At 37.3% G+C, this 18,698-nt stretch overlaps 1 protein-coding gene and 1 long non-coding RNA gene across 7 annotated transcripts in view; one reads left to right on the forward strand and one right to left on the reverse strand.

Moving 5' to 3' along the window:
* RNLS (renalase, FAD dependent amine oxidase) overlaps positions 1-553 on the reverse strand; it is a 290,892-nt gene extending 290,339 nt beyond the window's left edge. For 5 of the 6 annotated variants that reach the window (XR_007132177.1, XR_007132179.1, XR_007132178.1 and 2 more), the window contains exon 1: positions 316-553. Coding sequence is in view for 1 of the 6 variants with exons in the window: in XM_047760356.1 (XP_047616312.1) it covers positions 316-433 (118 nt within the window). In the remaining 5 variants the exon portion in view is untranslated. Of the gene's footprint in view, positions 1-231 lie in introns of all 6 variants that reach the window. The other variant, XM_047760357.1, reaches the window with a different exon arrangement.
* On the forward strand, positions 464-18,519 carry LOC125115809 (uncharacterized). The gene is made up of 3 exons (XR_007132180.1): positions 464-796; positions 2,179-2,377; positions 18,348-18,519. It is a non-coding gene; the product is annotated as an uncharacterized LOC125115809 (long non-coding RNA).
* Positions 18,520-18,698: the final 179 nt, after the last annotated feature.

Genomic DNA, 18,698 nt, shown 5'->3' on the forward strand with positions numbered 1-18,698 from the left:
AAGTGCATTTATCAGCGACAACGGCAGGCGCCGGCTAGGCGAACTCTAGTCAGGAATCTTCCAAGCCCGTGTAGGCCGCCGCTGAGGTGCCGGGCCCACGCCGTCCCCAGCCCGCGGGGGTCGCCGCCCCGCCCCCACCCGCGCCCCCTCTCCGGCCTTCCTGGGAGCCGGAAGTCTCCAATCACGTGACCAGGAGCGCGCCCAGCTGCTGGGTTTTCTTGGCAGACTTACTCAGAGGGAGGCCCAGCGCCCCCTGGGAAGCCTCGGTGCCCGCCGGCTTCCTTTTCCCCTAGTTTGGACCTGGAGACGACCCACCTGAGTCCCCCGCCTTGTCCCACACAGAGAGGTGTAAAGAACAGGACGCCTCCTTCCTCAGCAGTGCAGCGCACAGGCTTCCCGTCAGCCCCGCACCCACGATCAGCACCCGGGCCATAGCTCGCGGGGTCCGCAGCGAGGCCCGCCGGCCTGCACTCTGGAACCGGCGAAGCCCAGCGGGCTAGAGCTCTCTGCACCCGGTACTCTTGGCCCGACCCGGCCCCTGAACAGTTTCCCGGCCTGCCTGCAGGGGGCGGAGAGGAGGCGATCGGGGCTGAGAGGATGAACAGCTCTGAAGATCAACAAACCTTGGTCTTCCCTTTGCTTTGAGGGCCAGGGGCTGGTTTCTAAGACAGGGTGTGAATTCCCGCCCAACCCTCGCCCCTACTTCGCCCCTGAAAACCTAAATCGTGTAGGTTAGAGTGGGAGACCTCGCCTCTCCACAGGGCTGGTGTTGACTACAGCAAGAGACCCATCCAAGGTAACTGCTAGGTTTACTTACTGTCTCTGCCTTGTGGAACCTTCATTAGCTTAATATTCTGAGTCTGAAAGGTGGGGAGGAGAGGAACAGACCAGCGTGCCAGAGCCTGCTTTCTTCAAGGGCCTTAAGGGCCACTATTCACGAAATAGCAAAAAGATTTTTGAAGAGATTTTGCTTAAAGTAACCTTTAGGCTGTGTGTAAGCGATATAAATTTTTTGAACCTCAACTTCTCCACCCGAAAGCGGGACAAAAAAAAATGTCTGCCTTCCAAATTGTTGAAAATTAAAGATATTCAGTTCATCAGAAAATTTTAGATCAAGTTTAGTCTCAAGTAAACACTAAGTTTTATGTAAAATCACATTCCAAATGTAAGAGACACAAGGGTGAGCGAGATAAGGATTCATGCCATTACTGCTAGTTTGGTTTTTTTTTCTTAACATTGTCGTGGAAATTCTCAATGAAACAACAAAAAGCAAGGATAAGACTAAACTACTAAAAAATTAAAAATTCAGTTACTCTGAATTGCAGATAAATTATTACTTGGAAAACTAGAGAAACCAAATAGCTATCAGACCTATAAGAAAGGTGACAGTGATAGCCAATTATAACAAAAACATTAAAAAAAATGAAATTTTACTTTATGTACACAGTAGGAAGGAATTACCAGGCATCAAACTGGTGATAGATTAATATTACATGTATCTAATCAAAGATAATAGAACTAGAAGATATAGATCAATGAGACACTTGTAAACAGAAAAAAACAAAACTGAACTGAGCATAAAAATTGAACTGAACAGAAAAACACTGACTACATAATCATTTACAAATTTCAAAAGATGCAAGATGAAATACAAATAGTGAACAAAATTTTGGAGCTATATGAAAGGTTAAAGTTTAATACTCATATAAGATCTTAGATAAACTTTTTATTGAAATATGGTTGGTTTACAATATTAGTTTCAGGTGTAAAACATAGTGATCCAATATTTCTATAGATTATATTCCATTTAAATAGTTATTATTAAAAAATAATGACTATATTTCCCTGTGCTATATATCCTTGTTGCTTATTTATTTTGTACATGGTAGTTTGTATGTCTTAACCTCTTAACCCTATCTTGTCCCACATCTTTTAACCCTCTGCCCCCTGGTAACCACTAGATTGTTCCCTATATTTGTGAGCCTGTTTCTGTTTTATTATAACAGAATACTATTAGTTTTATTTTTTAGATTCCATCTGTAATGTAATACATTGTTAGCATATTTCTTTGGGATACAAGCCAATCAGTCCTAACTATATTATGGTGATTTGAAAACCTGTATTGTACTTTCCAGTAGATTTCTCTGTTCTAAAACAGTTTCAATGTTTTCTTTTCAGTCCAAAAGCCAATTGTGTATTTACAGCATGGTCTGCTTGTAACTGCCAGTATCTGGATTTCCAATCTTTCCAACAGTAGCCTGGGCTTCATTCTGGCAGATGCTGGTTATGATGTGTGGATGGGAAACAGCAGGGGAAATAAGTGGTCCAGGAAACATATGTACCTAGAAACAGATTCCAAAGAATTCTGGGCCTTCAGGTAAGGAAAATTTCTGTATTGTTTTATTTTGACTTAAAAGGGTATTAAATGTGTTTATTAAATTATTAAAAGTTAAATAATTTGTGGAACTGTAATGAAGTTATTCCTTTAAGATACATAACTATTGATTAATATTTTCAAAGGTTTGTGTATAAAAATTGCTCTAGATATTTTGATTTGGTTATTAATGCACTTAAGATTTAACATGAAAATATGTCCTGAAGACATTATTTCATGTTCTTCCTCCAACTTCCCAAATACCTGTCACATTGCCATCCACTACTTTTTGCATTTTTTTTAAGAAAAAAAAATGGGGGAGGGAGAAATTGTACATGTTTACTTTGTGCTTTAGAAAAGTAGAATAAAATAATAGCATCTGCCCTCATCAATTGGCCAAAAAAAATTGACTTTCTACTTTTCACTTCTGTACCTCTAGCAAATGTTTTTGTCTGCTACTCATTTTTAAATTGTATATTGTTCATACGTATTTTATAGGAATTCCATAGAATGTAGTTTTTTACAACTTGGGCTCTAGAAGAAAAGTACTCTGAAATTTAGTCTTTCACTTATTGGCTATGATCACAGGCACATTTTCTGTTTCCTCAGCTCTACAATGTGCATAGTTACACATTTATCTCAAAGGTATTTTATGGGCATGGAATGAAGTGCTTAGAAGCAGGTAACATGAAATTAGCTAACACATGGAGACAATAGCATGGGTGTTAGTTCTCATGACCCAGGTGTTCCTTTAGAGGGTTTTTTTTTTTTCTTTTCAGAGTGGCTTTTATTTTATTTGTCTTTTTGCCTTTTCTAGGGCTGCTCCTGTGGCATATGGAGGTTCCCAGGTTAGGGGTCTAATCAGAGCTGTAGCTGCCGGCCTACGCCAGAGCTACAGCAACTGGGGATCCGAGCTGCGTCTGCAGCCTACACCACAGCTCACAGCAACGCTGGATCCTTAACCCACTGAGCAAGACCGGGGATCGAGCCCGCAACCTCATGGTTCCAAGTCGGATTCGTTAACCACTGACCCATGACAGGAACTCCATTTTTTTTTTCTTTTTTTTTTTTTTTCCTTTAGAGGGTTTTTAAAAGACATAATTTAAAACATGAAAATAACTTTCTTGTTACTAATAGAGAATTAACACAAGTTTTATCTACTTTTGTTTCATGAAGTTTTGATAAAATGATAAAATATGATCTTCCAGCCACTATTGACTTCATTGTGAAGAAAACAAGACAAAAGCAAATTTATTATGTGGGCCATTCCCAGGGAACACTTATTGGTATGCTAAGAAAAATTAAAATCTATGATGTAATTTTTATTTTAAAAATAACAAACATTTCTTTTTAAAAAGAATTAATTTTAGAAATACATATTTACTATAATTATTTAAAACATACTGACAACCCAAAAAGAAAAAAAGTTAAAAGCCAGTGATAATTGTCTTATTATGGTATATAGGTGTAGAGTTATTTTAAAATAAATAATATAAATACTACGATAGGAGTTCCTGTTGCGGCTCAGCAGGTTAAGAATCTAACTGGTATCCATGAGGATACAGGTTCAATCCCTGGTCTCGCTCAGTCAGTTAAAGATCTGGCATTGCCGCAAGCCGTGAAATAGGGTGTGAATGCAGCTTGGGACTGGCATTGCTGTGGCATCGTATATTAACATGATCTTTCTAATGATACCACACATTCTAAACACGATGTCTTAAAGGAGATTATAAAATTCAGATGCCATGGAGAAATTAACAAAGTTTTCTATCACTGGCTCTCTTGTGCCTTATTCCTTGAAATTACTAATGGAAGTAGAGAACAGAAGAGAATTTGGTAGATGAGGCTGAGCCACAAAAGTTCTCTGAGAGTTCCAGGAACTTAGAGGAAGCTTGAGTGTAATGAGGAAGAGGGAGAGGGACCAGAGAGGAGACCAGAGATGCTGACAAGGGCCACATCAGGCAAGGCTGCTTAGATCATGGTAAGAGCCTGGGAGCTCATGCTCAGAATAAGGAGAAGCCTCTGGAAAGTCTTCAACAGGGGAGTGACATAGCCCATTTTCATTTTCAAAAGATTATTCTGGCTGATTTGTAAAGAATAAAATAGAGAAATTGTTCAGATTACATGACAGTGGAACGATGCATGCAAATGATGATTAAAACTGACATTCAATTTCTGGGATAGAAATAGTTCCCAGCTATAGATACTGTCTTATTTAGATTAAAGCACAGCTGTAATTTTGTGCTTCAGAAATGATGTCAGTTGTTTTTAAGAAGCCACCCCAAAGAGGCCCTGATACTCATTAATGGTCTATAAGCAGCAGTGCTTAGAGAATCTAATTTTCTGGCTCTCAAAGGAAGTCTTAACTATGAATATATTTAACTTTTAACTTTTAGAAATTGTAGCAAAGTAGGTATTCAGTTTGTTGGTTTTTTGTTTTGTTTTGTTTTGTTTTCTTCTTGCAACTTTGATTAAATGGCTAAATGTGACCTTCCATTCTCAGTCAACTTACTTTTAAATAAAACTGGACAGGAGAAGCTACACTATGCTGGCCATTCCCAGGGCACCACCACTGGTAGGTAAAAGCAGTTCTCAAGTAGTCTAGTTCATATAAACCCCTTTCTTGTGGTTATCCAGACATGTTCGTCATCACGCTAACTGCTTTCCATTCATTATATAATGCAATGTCTACAACAATCCGATGATATAGAATAATCATTTTCATACCATATATACAGGGAAATGAAAGAGTAGGTAAATAATTTGTGCAAGATTGTAATTTGTGCTGTCATTAGAAACAGGACAGCCAGAAACCAGGTTAGGTGATCTGACTCCTAAGCCCATGTTTTGAAATGTAGCATCACATGCCTTCTGGGCTGAATTTACTCCATTCATTCAACCATGTTTGTGGAGAATACAGCAAAAAATTAAATATTTAAAATTAAATATTTAAAATATCTGCCTTCCTACTGTTACTGGCTGAACAGAGATTCTTCAGTTCTTGTCCCAGAAAGAAAGAATTCAGTGGAAGAGACGCAGAACATGTTCAAGCAGCAGGAGTTTTATTAAGCAAAACGAAAGTAAGCCCCCATAGGGAATAGAGCAGGCTTTCTGGAAACCAGAAGCAGCCGGCAATGCCAGTAGGGCTGGTTTTACAGAGTAGTAGAAAGTCCCACCTGCGTCCTGCATCGTTTGACTGACAAGGTGATTGACACATTTAGGTTACATAACTTTTCTCCTCATGTGCAGGTACTTGCCCATAAGTACCCAAGTGAAACCCATGAGTGAGCAAAAACTGCAATGCTAATTTATTATAAATATGGTATAATGAACCCCAGATTACTCTGGGTCACCTCCTAAGTCTTGGTACACCTATGCCAACCAATGCTGGCAGTTTGGAAACCCAGTGGTGTTTTTGACCTTTTGCTTGGCCTTGACAAGACTGGGAACCTAGCATTGCTTAAACCACAACAGGGAAGATCTCTGGGTGTGTTCTGGCCAGTATCATGGTGGGGAAGGAGAAGATGATTCTTACCTCCAGGTTAAGGTGGGACTCACTCTTGTCTGCCTAACTTCCTAACACTACTACTTAAACTCCAACAGGAGGAGGCAGAGAAAATAACAAAAATTGAGAAGTAAAATACATATTACCTTAGATAACGGTAATGCTATGGAGAGAAAAATAAATCAGGGAGTTGTATTTGGGAGCATCAGAGGAGTACACAGCAGTTCCACACAGGGAACACCATCAAACATTTTCTATGTAAACATGAAGGAGCTCAGTGAGCCATGCTTATACCTGGAAGGCTAAAGTTACAGGAAGGGGGAACAGACAACGCAAAAGGTCTGAGGCAAAAGCACACCTAACATATTCAAGGAGCGGCAATGGGGTTGTTCATTGTGTGCATGAGCCATATTGAGAGAGACAGAGATGAGATCAAAGGAGGATTTGAGGAGGGCTGACTGTTCAGGCCTTTTTGACTTCTGTAGATATTTCAGTTTTTATTCTGGGTTAAAAGAGAAACCACAGAAGTGTTTTGAATAGAGGACATGAACCGACCTTATGATCCCTGACAGTGGCAGGAGTTATATGATTTCTCCAGTTGCTAAAGGGGAGCAAGGGCCAGAGCAGGGAAAACAAAAGACTGTTACAGTAATGATGTGAGAGATATTAGAGACCTAGATGGGGGTTGGTAGGGGTAGCTGTGGTGGAGGCAATGATATAATGCTTAGGTTTTAGATGTATTTTTTTAGATATACTTTGAAGGGGAACCATGCTTATATATTGGTTATGCTATATAAGAGAATGAGGACTCAAGGATGGCACTGCAATTAGTGGCCAGAGCACCTGGATTGATGGAGATGCCGTTAACTGAGACGAGAGAGACTGTGGGAAGAGCTGCTCCCTGTGTGGCAGGGAGAGCAGGACCTCAGTTCTGGACTCATGTGTTAGATGCTATTGGAGATTCAAGTGGAGGGTCAAGCAGTCAATTATAGATTCAAATTCAGAGTTTAGGAGAGAGAACTCCACTGAAAATACAAGATATGTGTCATCTGTGCATGAGACTAGAGGCAGAAATCAAAGGAGTGAATTCACACAGAAAACAGGAGAGGTTCAAAGACTAAGCCTTGGGCCACACTTCATTTAGATGATGGTGAGGAATCAGATGAATAAACTGGGAAACAATGGTGTAGTGGGACTGTGGTATAAGGAAATCCAAGAATATCTGGTGCTCTGAAAGCAAGAGGAAGAAGTGTTATAAGAAAAGGAATGTGGATATCTTAGGCTATTGATAAGTCATGTGAAATGAAGTCTGAGAACTTTCCATTGGATTTGGCAGCATGAATGTTCTAGGGGAACCTTTATAACAGCAACTTTGATGGGGTGGCTGGGACAAAAGTATAATCATGTGACTGTAAGAGAACATCAGAGAATCTGTAAGGGGAAGGAATAGGGTGGAAGCAGAAGGAGGAAGAGTGGAATCACAGGGGAGACATAATGATGTGTTTTAGTTCTGGTCCCATAAACACCTTCCTTTTCTCCGTAATTATAAGAAGTGGATGAAACTAGTGGTGGGAGTTTGTGAAAATTATCTTCCTACTGTGTGTTTGTCTTCAAGCACCAGTCTCACTTGTAAAATTTTAGAAAAAGGTGAGTGAGGAAGCATTTCTCAATGTCTTTTGTCATTGTGTAATAGGTCATCTTCCTAATAGATGAGGATTGGTACTCAGGATTTTTTTTTTAAAGTCATTTTTAGAGGAAAAGGCAAAAATCAAAACTAGGCAGTTGGAGAAATTGGGTAGTGCTGCAGTTCCAAAAGGGCCTCAGACAATTCTATTTGAGATGATTTTTCAAAGTCTTCACCAGTGAGACTAGGTAGCTGGTCCTTTTCCCACTTATTGACCAGGACATCCCAGGAAGGGAACTTAACCTTCAGTTTTCCTGAGAAAATGCAAAATCAGTAAGGAATAACAACCTTCTCTACAGTTGGAGCTGCATACATGCCTGAGACTTAATGAGTGATGCTGAGTGTGACACGGCATTAAAAAAAAATGTGATCAATAATTGACTCAATTTCTTTATTAAAAAGCAGAAAATGTTCCAGATTACTAAAATTTGCTCCTTTAATTTCCAAAACTATATGAAAATTTAACTACTGTCCTGACACCAAATATCTCCAACCTACCACCCGTTTAAGTTACTTGGATTTTGAGCAATTCTATTCTTTTGTCATCAATGGATAATCTGTTGTTGTGTCACCATACTCATAAATTTCAAAAAGCTTTTTCTGCCTTTAAATTTACATCTTCCAGGCTTCTGTGTGCTGAAAATTTAGATAAGTATTCTTCTTTGAATTGTGTCTAAAACATGATTAAATTTATTCTGAGATGTTCCCTGTCCTGATGCTCCTGATGCTCCATGGCCACTCAGGCTCCTTGCTGTGGTTCTTGCTTAATCTGAGGAATTTGTTCGTTAGACAAATGTGCAAAGTTAGGCAAACAAATAAAGAGCCTCTTAATAAATACAGTGGTCTTGGAAAGACTATTCTTTCTCCAATAAAATCTGGCCATATAGCTGAGGTGGTTGTCTAAATTAGGTTGTGTCTCAGGCCATTCTTAAGTCACAGATGTGCCATTGTAAACTGGGGGAGGAATTGTTCTATTATATTAAACTGTATAGAATTTAACTTAACTCTTTGATTACATCCCAAAGTATACTACTGTTAATGAAACCAATTAATTACAGACAGGGGCTGATTATGTTTACTATGCATCAATGTTTATTTCAACTACTCATTTGTTAGAAATTTATATGTACCGAATATCCTGATAAACACTTTACATCATTTAGTTCCTAACAAACCTAATAAAATATGGATTATGATCCACATTTTTGAGATGAGGAAACTAAGGCTCTTAGAGTTTAGGTGATTTTTCCAAGGTCACTAAGCTATTAAATCACAGAGCCAGGTTCCAAACTTCATTTGGCCAGATATGAGACTTGTACCTTAACCTTTACACTTATATATTCTATATGGGAGTTCCTGTCGTGGCTCAGTGGTTAATGAACCTGACTAACATCCATGAGAAGGCCGGTTTGATCCCTGGTCTCACTCAGTGAGTTAAGGATCCAGCGTTGCCTTGAGCTGTGGTGTAGGTCACAGAGGTGGCTGGGATAGTGGGTTGCTGTGGCTGTGGCGTAGGCCAGCGGCTACAGCTCCAGTTAGACCCCTAGCCTGGGAACCTCCATATTCCGCAGGTGCGGCCCGAAAGAGACAAAAAGACAAATACATACATATATTCTATATGTATTAAATGTTACTTATCTCACTGTTATGAGATGTATTTGAATTCATCAACATCTTTTTTAGTATAAATACCATTTTCGCCACCATAGGATTATCTAGAGTTGACCTATTTTCTAAAGTTGGATAAAATAGTTTATTATAACATTTTATAACATTTTCGGAGTTCCCATTGTGGCTCAGTGGTAATGAACTCGACTAGTATCCATGAAGGATGTGGGTTCCAACCCTGGCCTCACTCAGTAGGTTAAGGATCCCACATTGCTGTGGCTGTGATAGCTGTGGGCTGGCAGCTACAGCTCTGAATCGACCCCTCTGATTAGAACTTCCATATGCCATAGGTGAGGCCCTAAAAAAAAAATTATAATAACTGTTTTACATTTTCAAAAAGCTCTTTATTGTCTCATTCCAATGGCCTTGAGCCTGAATATGTTTTCTTATGAGCAGGGTCATCTGCAGGGAAATGTGGACCAAGTGATTGGCAGGAGACACTACTAAGTGATATCCCTGCTTATTGAAATTATAACATCCTTCTCATAGTTGGTGAAGGACCCACCACTTTCATTTTCTGCTTCATAATGAATAGTCTTACTGCGTGAGGAGTAAAAAGTGGTTCATATTAACGTTGATGCTATTTAAGAGTTCATTCTTCTCCAGTCCTCATAATTGCAGACCTGCATTGAAGTCTAGGGAGATGAGGATGAGCCAGCCTGATGCTCTAATATCCCACCCCCGCCCCCCACCCCAGACATTAAGAGATCAACCAGTTGTCTTTAATTCTATATATCAAAGTCAAAAGGCTGTTATTTTTCTTTGTTTTTGCAGTACATTTATCTTTTATTTTCTATTTCCATAAATATGAAAAAAGTTGTTACCCAGTTTTCCTCATGTCTGAAAAAATAGTCACTCATATATCAAATATACAATAATTTTAATACATTTAACACTTCAGGCAGAAATCCAATAGTGTGGAACTAAATTTGAGGATAAGAATATGGCATTAAAGGAATAGTTCTTCTCTAATTAAGCTTGATTTAGTATTTCTTTATTGGCCTATCTTATGTCTTATTTACTTTGTAAAAGATATTAAAAGGAAAAATATTTTCTCCACAGTTCCTTTTTTGTTATTTGCCCTCTTGTTATTGGTATTTGTTTTTCCTTTCTCTTTGGTGTAGTTTCTTCCCCATTCACCCTAATACTCCTTTCTCTTTGCTGCCTCTGGCCTTGCAGCACAGAGCTATGAGCCCCTATCCTATTTGAGGAAGCTGTCACAGCTGCCTGGTCCTTCTTCCTTTGACACAAAGGTGCTTACTCCTCAAATCTGAAATTTGGCGTCTGGGACATATATTTGTATAATGATTTCCTTTCTTCTACTTGTTAATCGTCCCCTTTCTCTTCCTGCTTCATTAATTATTTTATTATATAGGTGGGAAATTCAGAAAACAGAAAACCAATTTAGATCTAGATCCTGATTAACTTTGCTACTAATAGTTGTTTAACCTTGTGAGTCACTGTTCTTTCATAATAGATAAGTTTATTAGAATTTTGTGAAGGATGCTGAAGTAGGGTAAGAGGAATTTTATTTTATTCAAAGTAATTTTTGTTACAATTTTTTATTATAAGTACTTCTAGCTAATAAAGTCATTGTGGAAAATATACCACAAAGTAAGTTAGGAGAAGAAGGAAATTTTTTATTCCTAGTATCCAGATATAACCATTATATTTTGGAATACACTTTCCAGTCTTTTTGAAGATCATTCTTTTCGATTTATTAATTAGAGAAATTTTGAATAGAAAATTGTAATCATATATGTTAAGTTGCTTAAAAATTGGTTTTGCATCTATAGCTCCAAGAAAATTTTGCAGAACTCTGTAAATGTTTATAATTTTTTAGACCAAAATGTTTTATCATAATTCTAAATAGTTGAAAAGGGTGTACAGTAAGACATCTTGTAAAAATTGCTAGTTTAAAATAAAATTGTTACATAATATTTATAATGTATTCAATAGAATAATGATTTGATACCTAATATCATTGATTGAAAATCTTTTATTTAGTGGATTTAATGTTTATGTATTTTGTTTTACTCCTTGAATTCATATTTCCATTCCATCCAGTTTTTTCTACAGGTGTTTCATATATTTCTGTAATTATATATCCTAGTGTAATATATTTATATGCTCAAAAAGTCTTTTATTGATCAATTGATCCTTTGAAACTAAGAAGTTGATATACATTAAAATTTAAACTGTTTCTACTTCTTGTGATCATAAGGTTGCGTTTTATATTTTAATGAATTGTCGTATCATTGTTATTAGAATATAAATGTTCAAAGTATTATAAATCAGGTTAAATTCAATGAATAATAAGCATTAAGATAAAATTTTTTTAGCAATGAATCTCTTGATATTGTAAACAGACCATTTCCTTTTCATTCATATATCCAGTGATAATTATTATTTATTGAAGTACGCAACAGAACACAGTATCAATTCTTTTTCATTTATTCCAAGGATATAAGTATCAGGAAATCATGTTTGCATAATGCCATTCAATTATTTGAACTTTCTGAAGCTTTGTGTCACAAATCAGAGTGATGCATCTACAAAAAAATTTTAATGACTTACTGCCCAACAACTCAACTAGATCCTTTTTCAATTTTGTGGAAGCAAACATTTAGAAAATACCTGACTAGGGAGTTCCCATTGTGGCTTAGCAGTAACAAACCTGATTAGTATCTATGAGAATGTGGGTTTGATCCCTGGCCTCACTCAGTGGGTTAAGGATCTGGCATTGCCATGAGCTGTAGGTCATCTGTAGGTGGCAAATAAGGCTCGGATTCTGTGTTGCTCTGGCTTTGGCATAGGCCAGCAGCTACAGCTCCAATTTGACCCCTAGCCTGGGAACTTCTATATGCTTCAGGTGCAGCCCTAAAAGGAAGGAAAAAAAAAGAAAGAAAATATCTGCTTTGCATAGGTTAATTTCTTTCGAAAAATTATTGATACTTTGTTAAAGTCTCCCTTTCCCTACACCAATATCAATATCGTTACCAGTTCCTTTGTTAAGGACCCCAGATTTTTTACAGCCTATGAAAATCCACCAGTTAAAATTCAGGAGAGGAGAGAACTGTGCCTTCACTTTGTTTTTTTGTTTGTTTGTTTTTCACTTTGGGAAAATTTTTAATTAGATAAGTCTACCTTGAGGGACATTCTATATATATATATACACACACATATATATAATGATTTTTATTTCTTTTCGTTATAGCTGGTTTACAGTGTTCTGTCAGTTTTCTACTGTGCAGCATGGTGACCCAGTTACACATACATGTATACATTCTTTTTTCTCACATTATCATGAGTGACTAGATATAGTTCCCAGTGCTACACAGCAGGATCTCATTACTTATCCATTCCAAAGGCAATAGTTTTTATCTATTAACCCAAAGTTCCCCATCCATCCCACATGCTCCTCCTCCCCCTTGGCAACCACAAGTCTGTTCTCCAAGTCCATAATTTTCTTTTCTGTGGAAAGGTTCATTGTGCCATATATTAGATTCCAGATATAAATGATATCATATGGTATTTGTCTTCCTCTTTCTGACTTACTTCACTTAGTATGAGAATCTCTAGTTCCATCCATGTTGCTGCAAATGGCATTATTTTGTTCTTTTTATGGCTGAGTAGTATTCCATTGTGTATATATACCACGTCTTCCTAATGCAATCCTCTGTGGATGGACATTTGGGTTGTTTCCATGTCTTGGCTATTGTGAATAGAGCTGCAGTGAACATGCGGGTGCATGTGTCTTTTTTAAGGAAAGTTTTGTCTGGAAATATGCCCAAGAGTGGGATTGCTGGGTCATATGGTAGTTCTATGTATAGTTCTCTGAGGTACTTGCATACCGTTTTCCATAGTGGTTGTACCAGCTTACATTCCCACCAACAGTGCAGGAGGGTTCCCTTTGGTCCACATGTCTTCCAGCATTTGTTATTTGTAGACTTCCTAAGGCCATTCTGACTGGTGTGAGGTGGTATCCTGTGGTAGTTTTGATTTGCATTTCTCTAATAATCAGTGATGTTGAGCATTGTTTCATGTGCCCTGTTGGCCATCGGTATATCTTCTTTGGAGAAATGTCTATTCAGGTCTTTTGTCCATTTTTTCATTGGGTGGTTGTTTTTTTTTTTGCTTTTGAGTTGTATAAGTTGTTTGTATATTCTAGAGATTAAGCCCTTGTCAGTTGCATCATTTGAAATTATTTTCTCCCATTCTGTAAATTGTCTTTTTGTTTTCTTTTTGGTTTCCTTTGCTGTGCAGAAGCTTGTCAGTTTGATTAGGTCCCATTGGTTTATTTTTACTTTTATTTCTGTTGCTTTGGGAGACTGACCTGAGAAAATATTCATAGGGTCGATCTCAGAGAATGTTTTGCCTATGTTCTCTTGTAGGAGTTTGATGGTGTCTTGTCTTACAGTTAAGTTATGCCTTCCCTTCGTAAAGTAGAATTTGAAAAAGAGAACCCCCTTGAAGTTAGAAATTCTCAGGCCATGTCAGTTTTAGGAAAGAGTATATACAGATGTGAAAGATCTAGAAAATGGCAAGATTTCTGTTAGGAGACATGTTTCTACAATCTTTTCTTAGCCTCTCTGTTTCTATTTTTTATGCTAAAAACTCCATTTTGTCCTGCTTTACCTTTACCCTATATTCCCGCTTGAAAAACAGTCACAGTGCTGGCAAATGACTTAAGCTTAAGAACAAAGACCTGAAGGTGTAAGTTATTCCATATGGTCAGTTGAATGAGGACATAATGCGTTGGTCCAGACATGTCAGACCTGTGCAGATAGGCACGCAGTTTGCACAGCATGATATGTCCTCTTAAGAATAAGAGAAAGATGAGCCTCATGGCCCCAAGGGGTTTATGAGGGGTAGTTACCAGGATATGCATCGCCAAGAAGAACTGAGGTGCAGGGTTGCTGCAGATATGTGAGCCTTCTGCAGAAGCACAACGGTGATTCTCTAGATGCTATGCATAGATAGCTGACCCCAAGCTTCCTCAATGCTAATGATTGTTAAATGCCTAAGGTCAGAATAAAAACTTAACCATCTACCAGCTATGTGACTTTTAAAATAGTAAAAGAACTTTTTAAAATAATAAAAAGAACTATATCCTACATCTACAATCCCCTCTTCACTTGATATAATCCTAAAGAGCACAATTTAATTAAGATAAATGTTTCTGTGTCTTGTTTTATGTTAACTTTTTAAGTTCTACAGCACCTGTTCTTCAGCCCCCACCTGCTGAGCTGGTCTCAGCAGATTTCGTTCTTTTTTGTGGCCAAATACTATTCCACTGTGTGTATGTACACCATATTTTTAATCCGTTCATCTGTCAGTAGACACTTAGGTTGCTTCCATGTCTAGTTATTGTAAATATTGCTGCAGTGAATATGGGAGTGCATATATCTTTTTGAGTTAGTGTTTTCATTTTTATTGGATAAATATCCAGGAGTGGAATTGCTGCATCATATAGTAGTTCTATTTTTAATTTTTAGGAACCTCCATATTATTTTCCATAGTGGTTCTACCAGTTTACATTCCCACCCATAGTACATTAGGATTTCCTTTATTCCACATTGTAGCCAACATGTTATTGTCTTTTTGAAAAATAGCCCTTCTGCCAGGTGTGAGGTGATGTCTCAGGGTGGTTTTGATTTGTATTTCCCTGCTGATTAATGACATTGAGCACCTTTTCAAGTACCTGTTGGCTATCTGTATGTGTTATTTAGAAAATTATCTGTTCAGATCCTCTGCCCATTTTTTAAATCAGACTTTCGCTTCCTTGTTCTTGAGTTGTATGAGTTCTTTATATATTTTAGATATTAACCCCTTATCAGATGTACCCTTTAACACCGCAGGTGTGAGTTGTGTGGTTCCACTTACACACAGATTTTTTTCAATAAATAGGTACAGTAGTACACAATCTGAGTTTGGTTGAATCATGGATGCAGAACTGTGGATACAGAAGGCTGATTATGGGACTTGAGCATCATCAATTTGATTATTCTCCTCAGGTCCTAATACAAATCCACTGCAAATTCCTAGGAATGACTGTAGGATTTGCAAATGTTTTCTGCCATTAAATAGGTAGACTTTTCATTTGTCAATGGTTTCTGTTGCTGCATAGAAGATTTTTAGTTTGACTTCATGCCAATTGCTTATTTTTGCTTTTATTACTTATACTTTGGGGTCAGATCTAAAGAATCACCAAAACCAATGTCAAGCAGCTTCCCACCTGTTTTCATCTAGGAGTTTTATGGTTTCAGATTTGACCTTCAAGTCATTAATCTACTTTGAATTAATTTTTGTGTACTGTGTAAGATAGTCCTCTCATTCCATTTTTTTGGGCATGTGGCTCTTTAAATTTTCCAACACCATTATTTGAAGAGACTCATTTCCCCATTGTGTATGTTTTTGGCTCCCTTTTCATAAGTTAGATGACCATATACATGTAAGTTTATTTCCGGCCTCTCTCTATTCTCTTCCATTGATCTTTTTGTCTGTTTCTGTGCCAGCACCATACTGTTTTGATGAATATAGCTTTGTGAAATAGTTTGAATTCAGAAAGTACGATTCCTCTTTCTTCTTTTTTCTCAAGATCATTTTGGCTATTTGTGGTCTTTTATAATTCCATATAAATTTTAGGACTGTGAAAAATGTCATTGGAGGTTTGATAGAGGGAGTGCTTTGAGTAGTATGGAAATGTAGCAGTATAAATTCTTCCAACCTGTGAGCACAAATTTTTTTTCCATTTATTAATATCTTCTTCAATTTCTTTCATCACTGTCTTATACTTTTAAGTGTACAGGTCTTTCACTTTCTGGGTTAAATTAATTTCTAGGTTTTTATTCTTTTTGATGCAATTGTAATTGGGAGTGTTTTCTTAATTTCTCTTTGTCTTAGTCTTGATTAATGTATAAATATGCAGCAGATTTTTGTGTATTGATTTTTTTTTTTTTGTCCTGTGAATTCATCTACTAGTTCTAAAAGGTTTTTGTGATCTTTAGGATTTTCTGTATGTATCATGCCATCTTCAAATACTATTTCTTCCTCTCTGATTTGATTATCTTTGTATTTCTTCACAGAATGATTTTGAGATTCATCTATGTTGTTGAATGTAATAGTAGTTTGCTTATTTTTATTACTGTATATAATTTCATTGTGCAGATACTACATTTTGTTCACAACACTCTCGTGATTACTTGATTAGAGTAACATGATTAAGTCTTGACATTGGGGAAAACTACTACAACTTATTCTTCTTTCTTACATTTTTAAATATTCAAAAAATATTCTTTAAATGCAGTAAGTCTTTTTTGTAATAGCTCCAACTTTCTAAAGTACAATTAAAATGTAAATACAAAAAAAAGAAGCTTGGCCCCACTGTTCCTAAAAGCCTCATATCATTTCATAAATAATTAAATAATACTTGAGTTCCCATAATGGCTCAGCAGTTAAGGAACCTGACTAGTACCCATGATGATGCCTGTTGGATCCCTAGCCTCACTCAGTGGGTTAAGGATCCGGCATTGCCATGAACTCTGGTGTAGGTTGCAGACATGGCTCAGATCCTACATTGCTGTGACTGTGGCATAGGCTGGCAGCTACAGCTCCGATTTGACCTCTAGCCAGGGAATCTCCATATGCCATGGGTGTGGCCCTAAAAACCAAAAAGACAAAAAAATTAAATGATAAAATCCTTTCTCACTCACAGTGTGAAACTCATCAGAGACTTCTTATGAAGTTTAAAGAAAAATGTTAATGTGTGTTACTTTGACCTACAACCATACAGAGTTCAATTCAAAACCATCATGTTTTGAGAGTAGAGGAAGACTAGGAGGGATGGAAGAGGGAAGACAGGAAGGAGTGAGAGTGTGAGAGGAAAAGAAGATGAATGTTTATAGGATACTAGGACTGGTGAACTGGTCAACTTAATCTGGTCAGTATACAAAAGAGACAGTAAATCATAGACTGCTTTGTTTTATTATTTCAATTAAAAATCAGTCCAGGTATTGATTTTCTATCCTGTTTTTGACAGGGAGTGTATCAGTTTCCTAGGACTATGGAACCAAAGTGCCACAAAACGGGTGGCCTAAAATAACAGAAAATGATTGTTTCACAGTTCTGGAGGCTACAAATCTGAAACCAGGGTGTTTGAAGGACCATGCTCCCTCTGGAACGTGTAGGAGATCCTTCATTGCTTCCTCCTAGATTTTGGTGATTTGTTAGCAATCTCTCCTGCCCTTGGCTTGCAGCTGCATAACTTGAATCTGCCTTTATTGTCACATGACAGTCTCCTTGTAATGTCTCTGTCTTCACAGGGCCATCTTCTTATGAGTACCAATCGTATAGGAGTATGGGATCACCCTACCCCAGTATACTTCATCTCAGTGTAAATCATTGCATCTGTAATAAATGTAGTTACATTCTAAGGTGTTAGGGGTTAGAGCTTGAACATATCTTTTTTGTTTTGGTGGGGGGAAGGGCTGGGAGACACAATTCATTCCACAACAGATAGTAAATGGTAGCTCTGACATCAAGTTCACAAGATAGGCTGAAAGATTAAATGACCATTTGTGAAATAGAAACGTGGACACAACTGAGAAGAAATAACCAGAGTAACAGAAACATTGTGAAAACCATATGACAGATAAGGTGATAAGACACAGTAGAATTGGCGGATGAGGTGACAAATGGAAAATCTGTGAAGCAAACACCAAGGTGGAATAATAACATGACTTTACATTGAAACATTTACTGCAATATCTAATAGCTTTTTCCTTAATATGTTCAAAATATGGCGTCTCCTTATAGCAATGTTCTTTGTCTATGTTTGGAAATGCATTTTGTAGGCTTGGGAAAAAAACTATTAACCCCAAGGCTGATGTGAATACTGTAAGTTAATTTTCTCATTCATTAGAAAAAAACACTTCCAGAGCCTTTGTCGCTACTATTTTCATTCATTCTTTTAAAATTTCTTTTATTATAAAATCTGAAATCTCTCCTTACATAGTATATATTGTTATACCAACCAATAAGAAATTCTGCATTAAGAATCACAAAAATGACCAAGTGAACTCATTAAGATAAAATTTTGTCTTCTCTCCATTCAGAGTGAGATGATTTCCTACTGGGGTTACCCAAGTGAAATGCATGAAGTTTTAACTGAAGATGGTTACATCCTTCCCCTGCACCAGATTCCTCATGGGAAGAATGATGCTAATCATTTAGATAGGATTGGAGTGAGTTGGAAAATGAAAGCCTTCAAGTCCCAAATCAAATATATTCCAGGCAAGTATATTAAAATCATAGAATATGATGTTACATAGCTCATTAAAAAATCAAAAAAACCTTGAACCTCTGAGATTAAGGTAAAGTTCTGTGTGACACTTGCTTTAGTCACGAAAGTGGAGCATACACTGACCCATAAATTTTGTTTGTTATACTGGGTGGGAATTTAGAGT

The sequence above is a fragment of the Phacochoerus africanus genome, chromosome 15 (genome assembly GCF_016906955.1).
Source record: "Phacochoerus africanus isolate WHEZ1 chromosome 15, ROS_Pafr_v1, whole genome shotgun sequence".
Classification (NCBI taxonomy): Eukaryota; Metazoa; Chordata; class Mammalia; order Artiodactyla; family Suidae; genus Phacochoerus; species Phacochoerus africanus.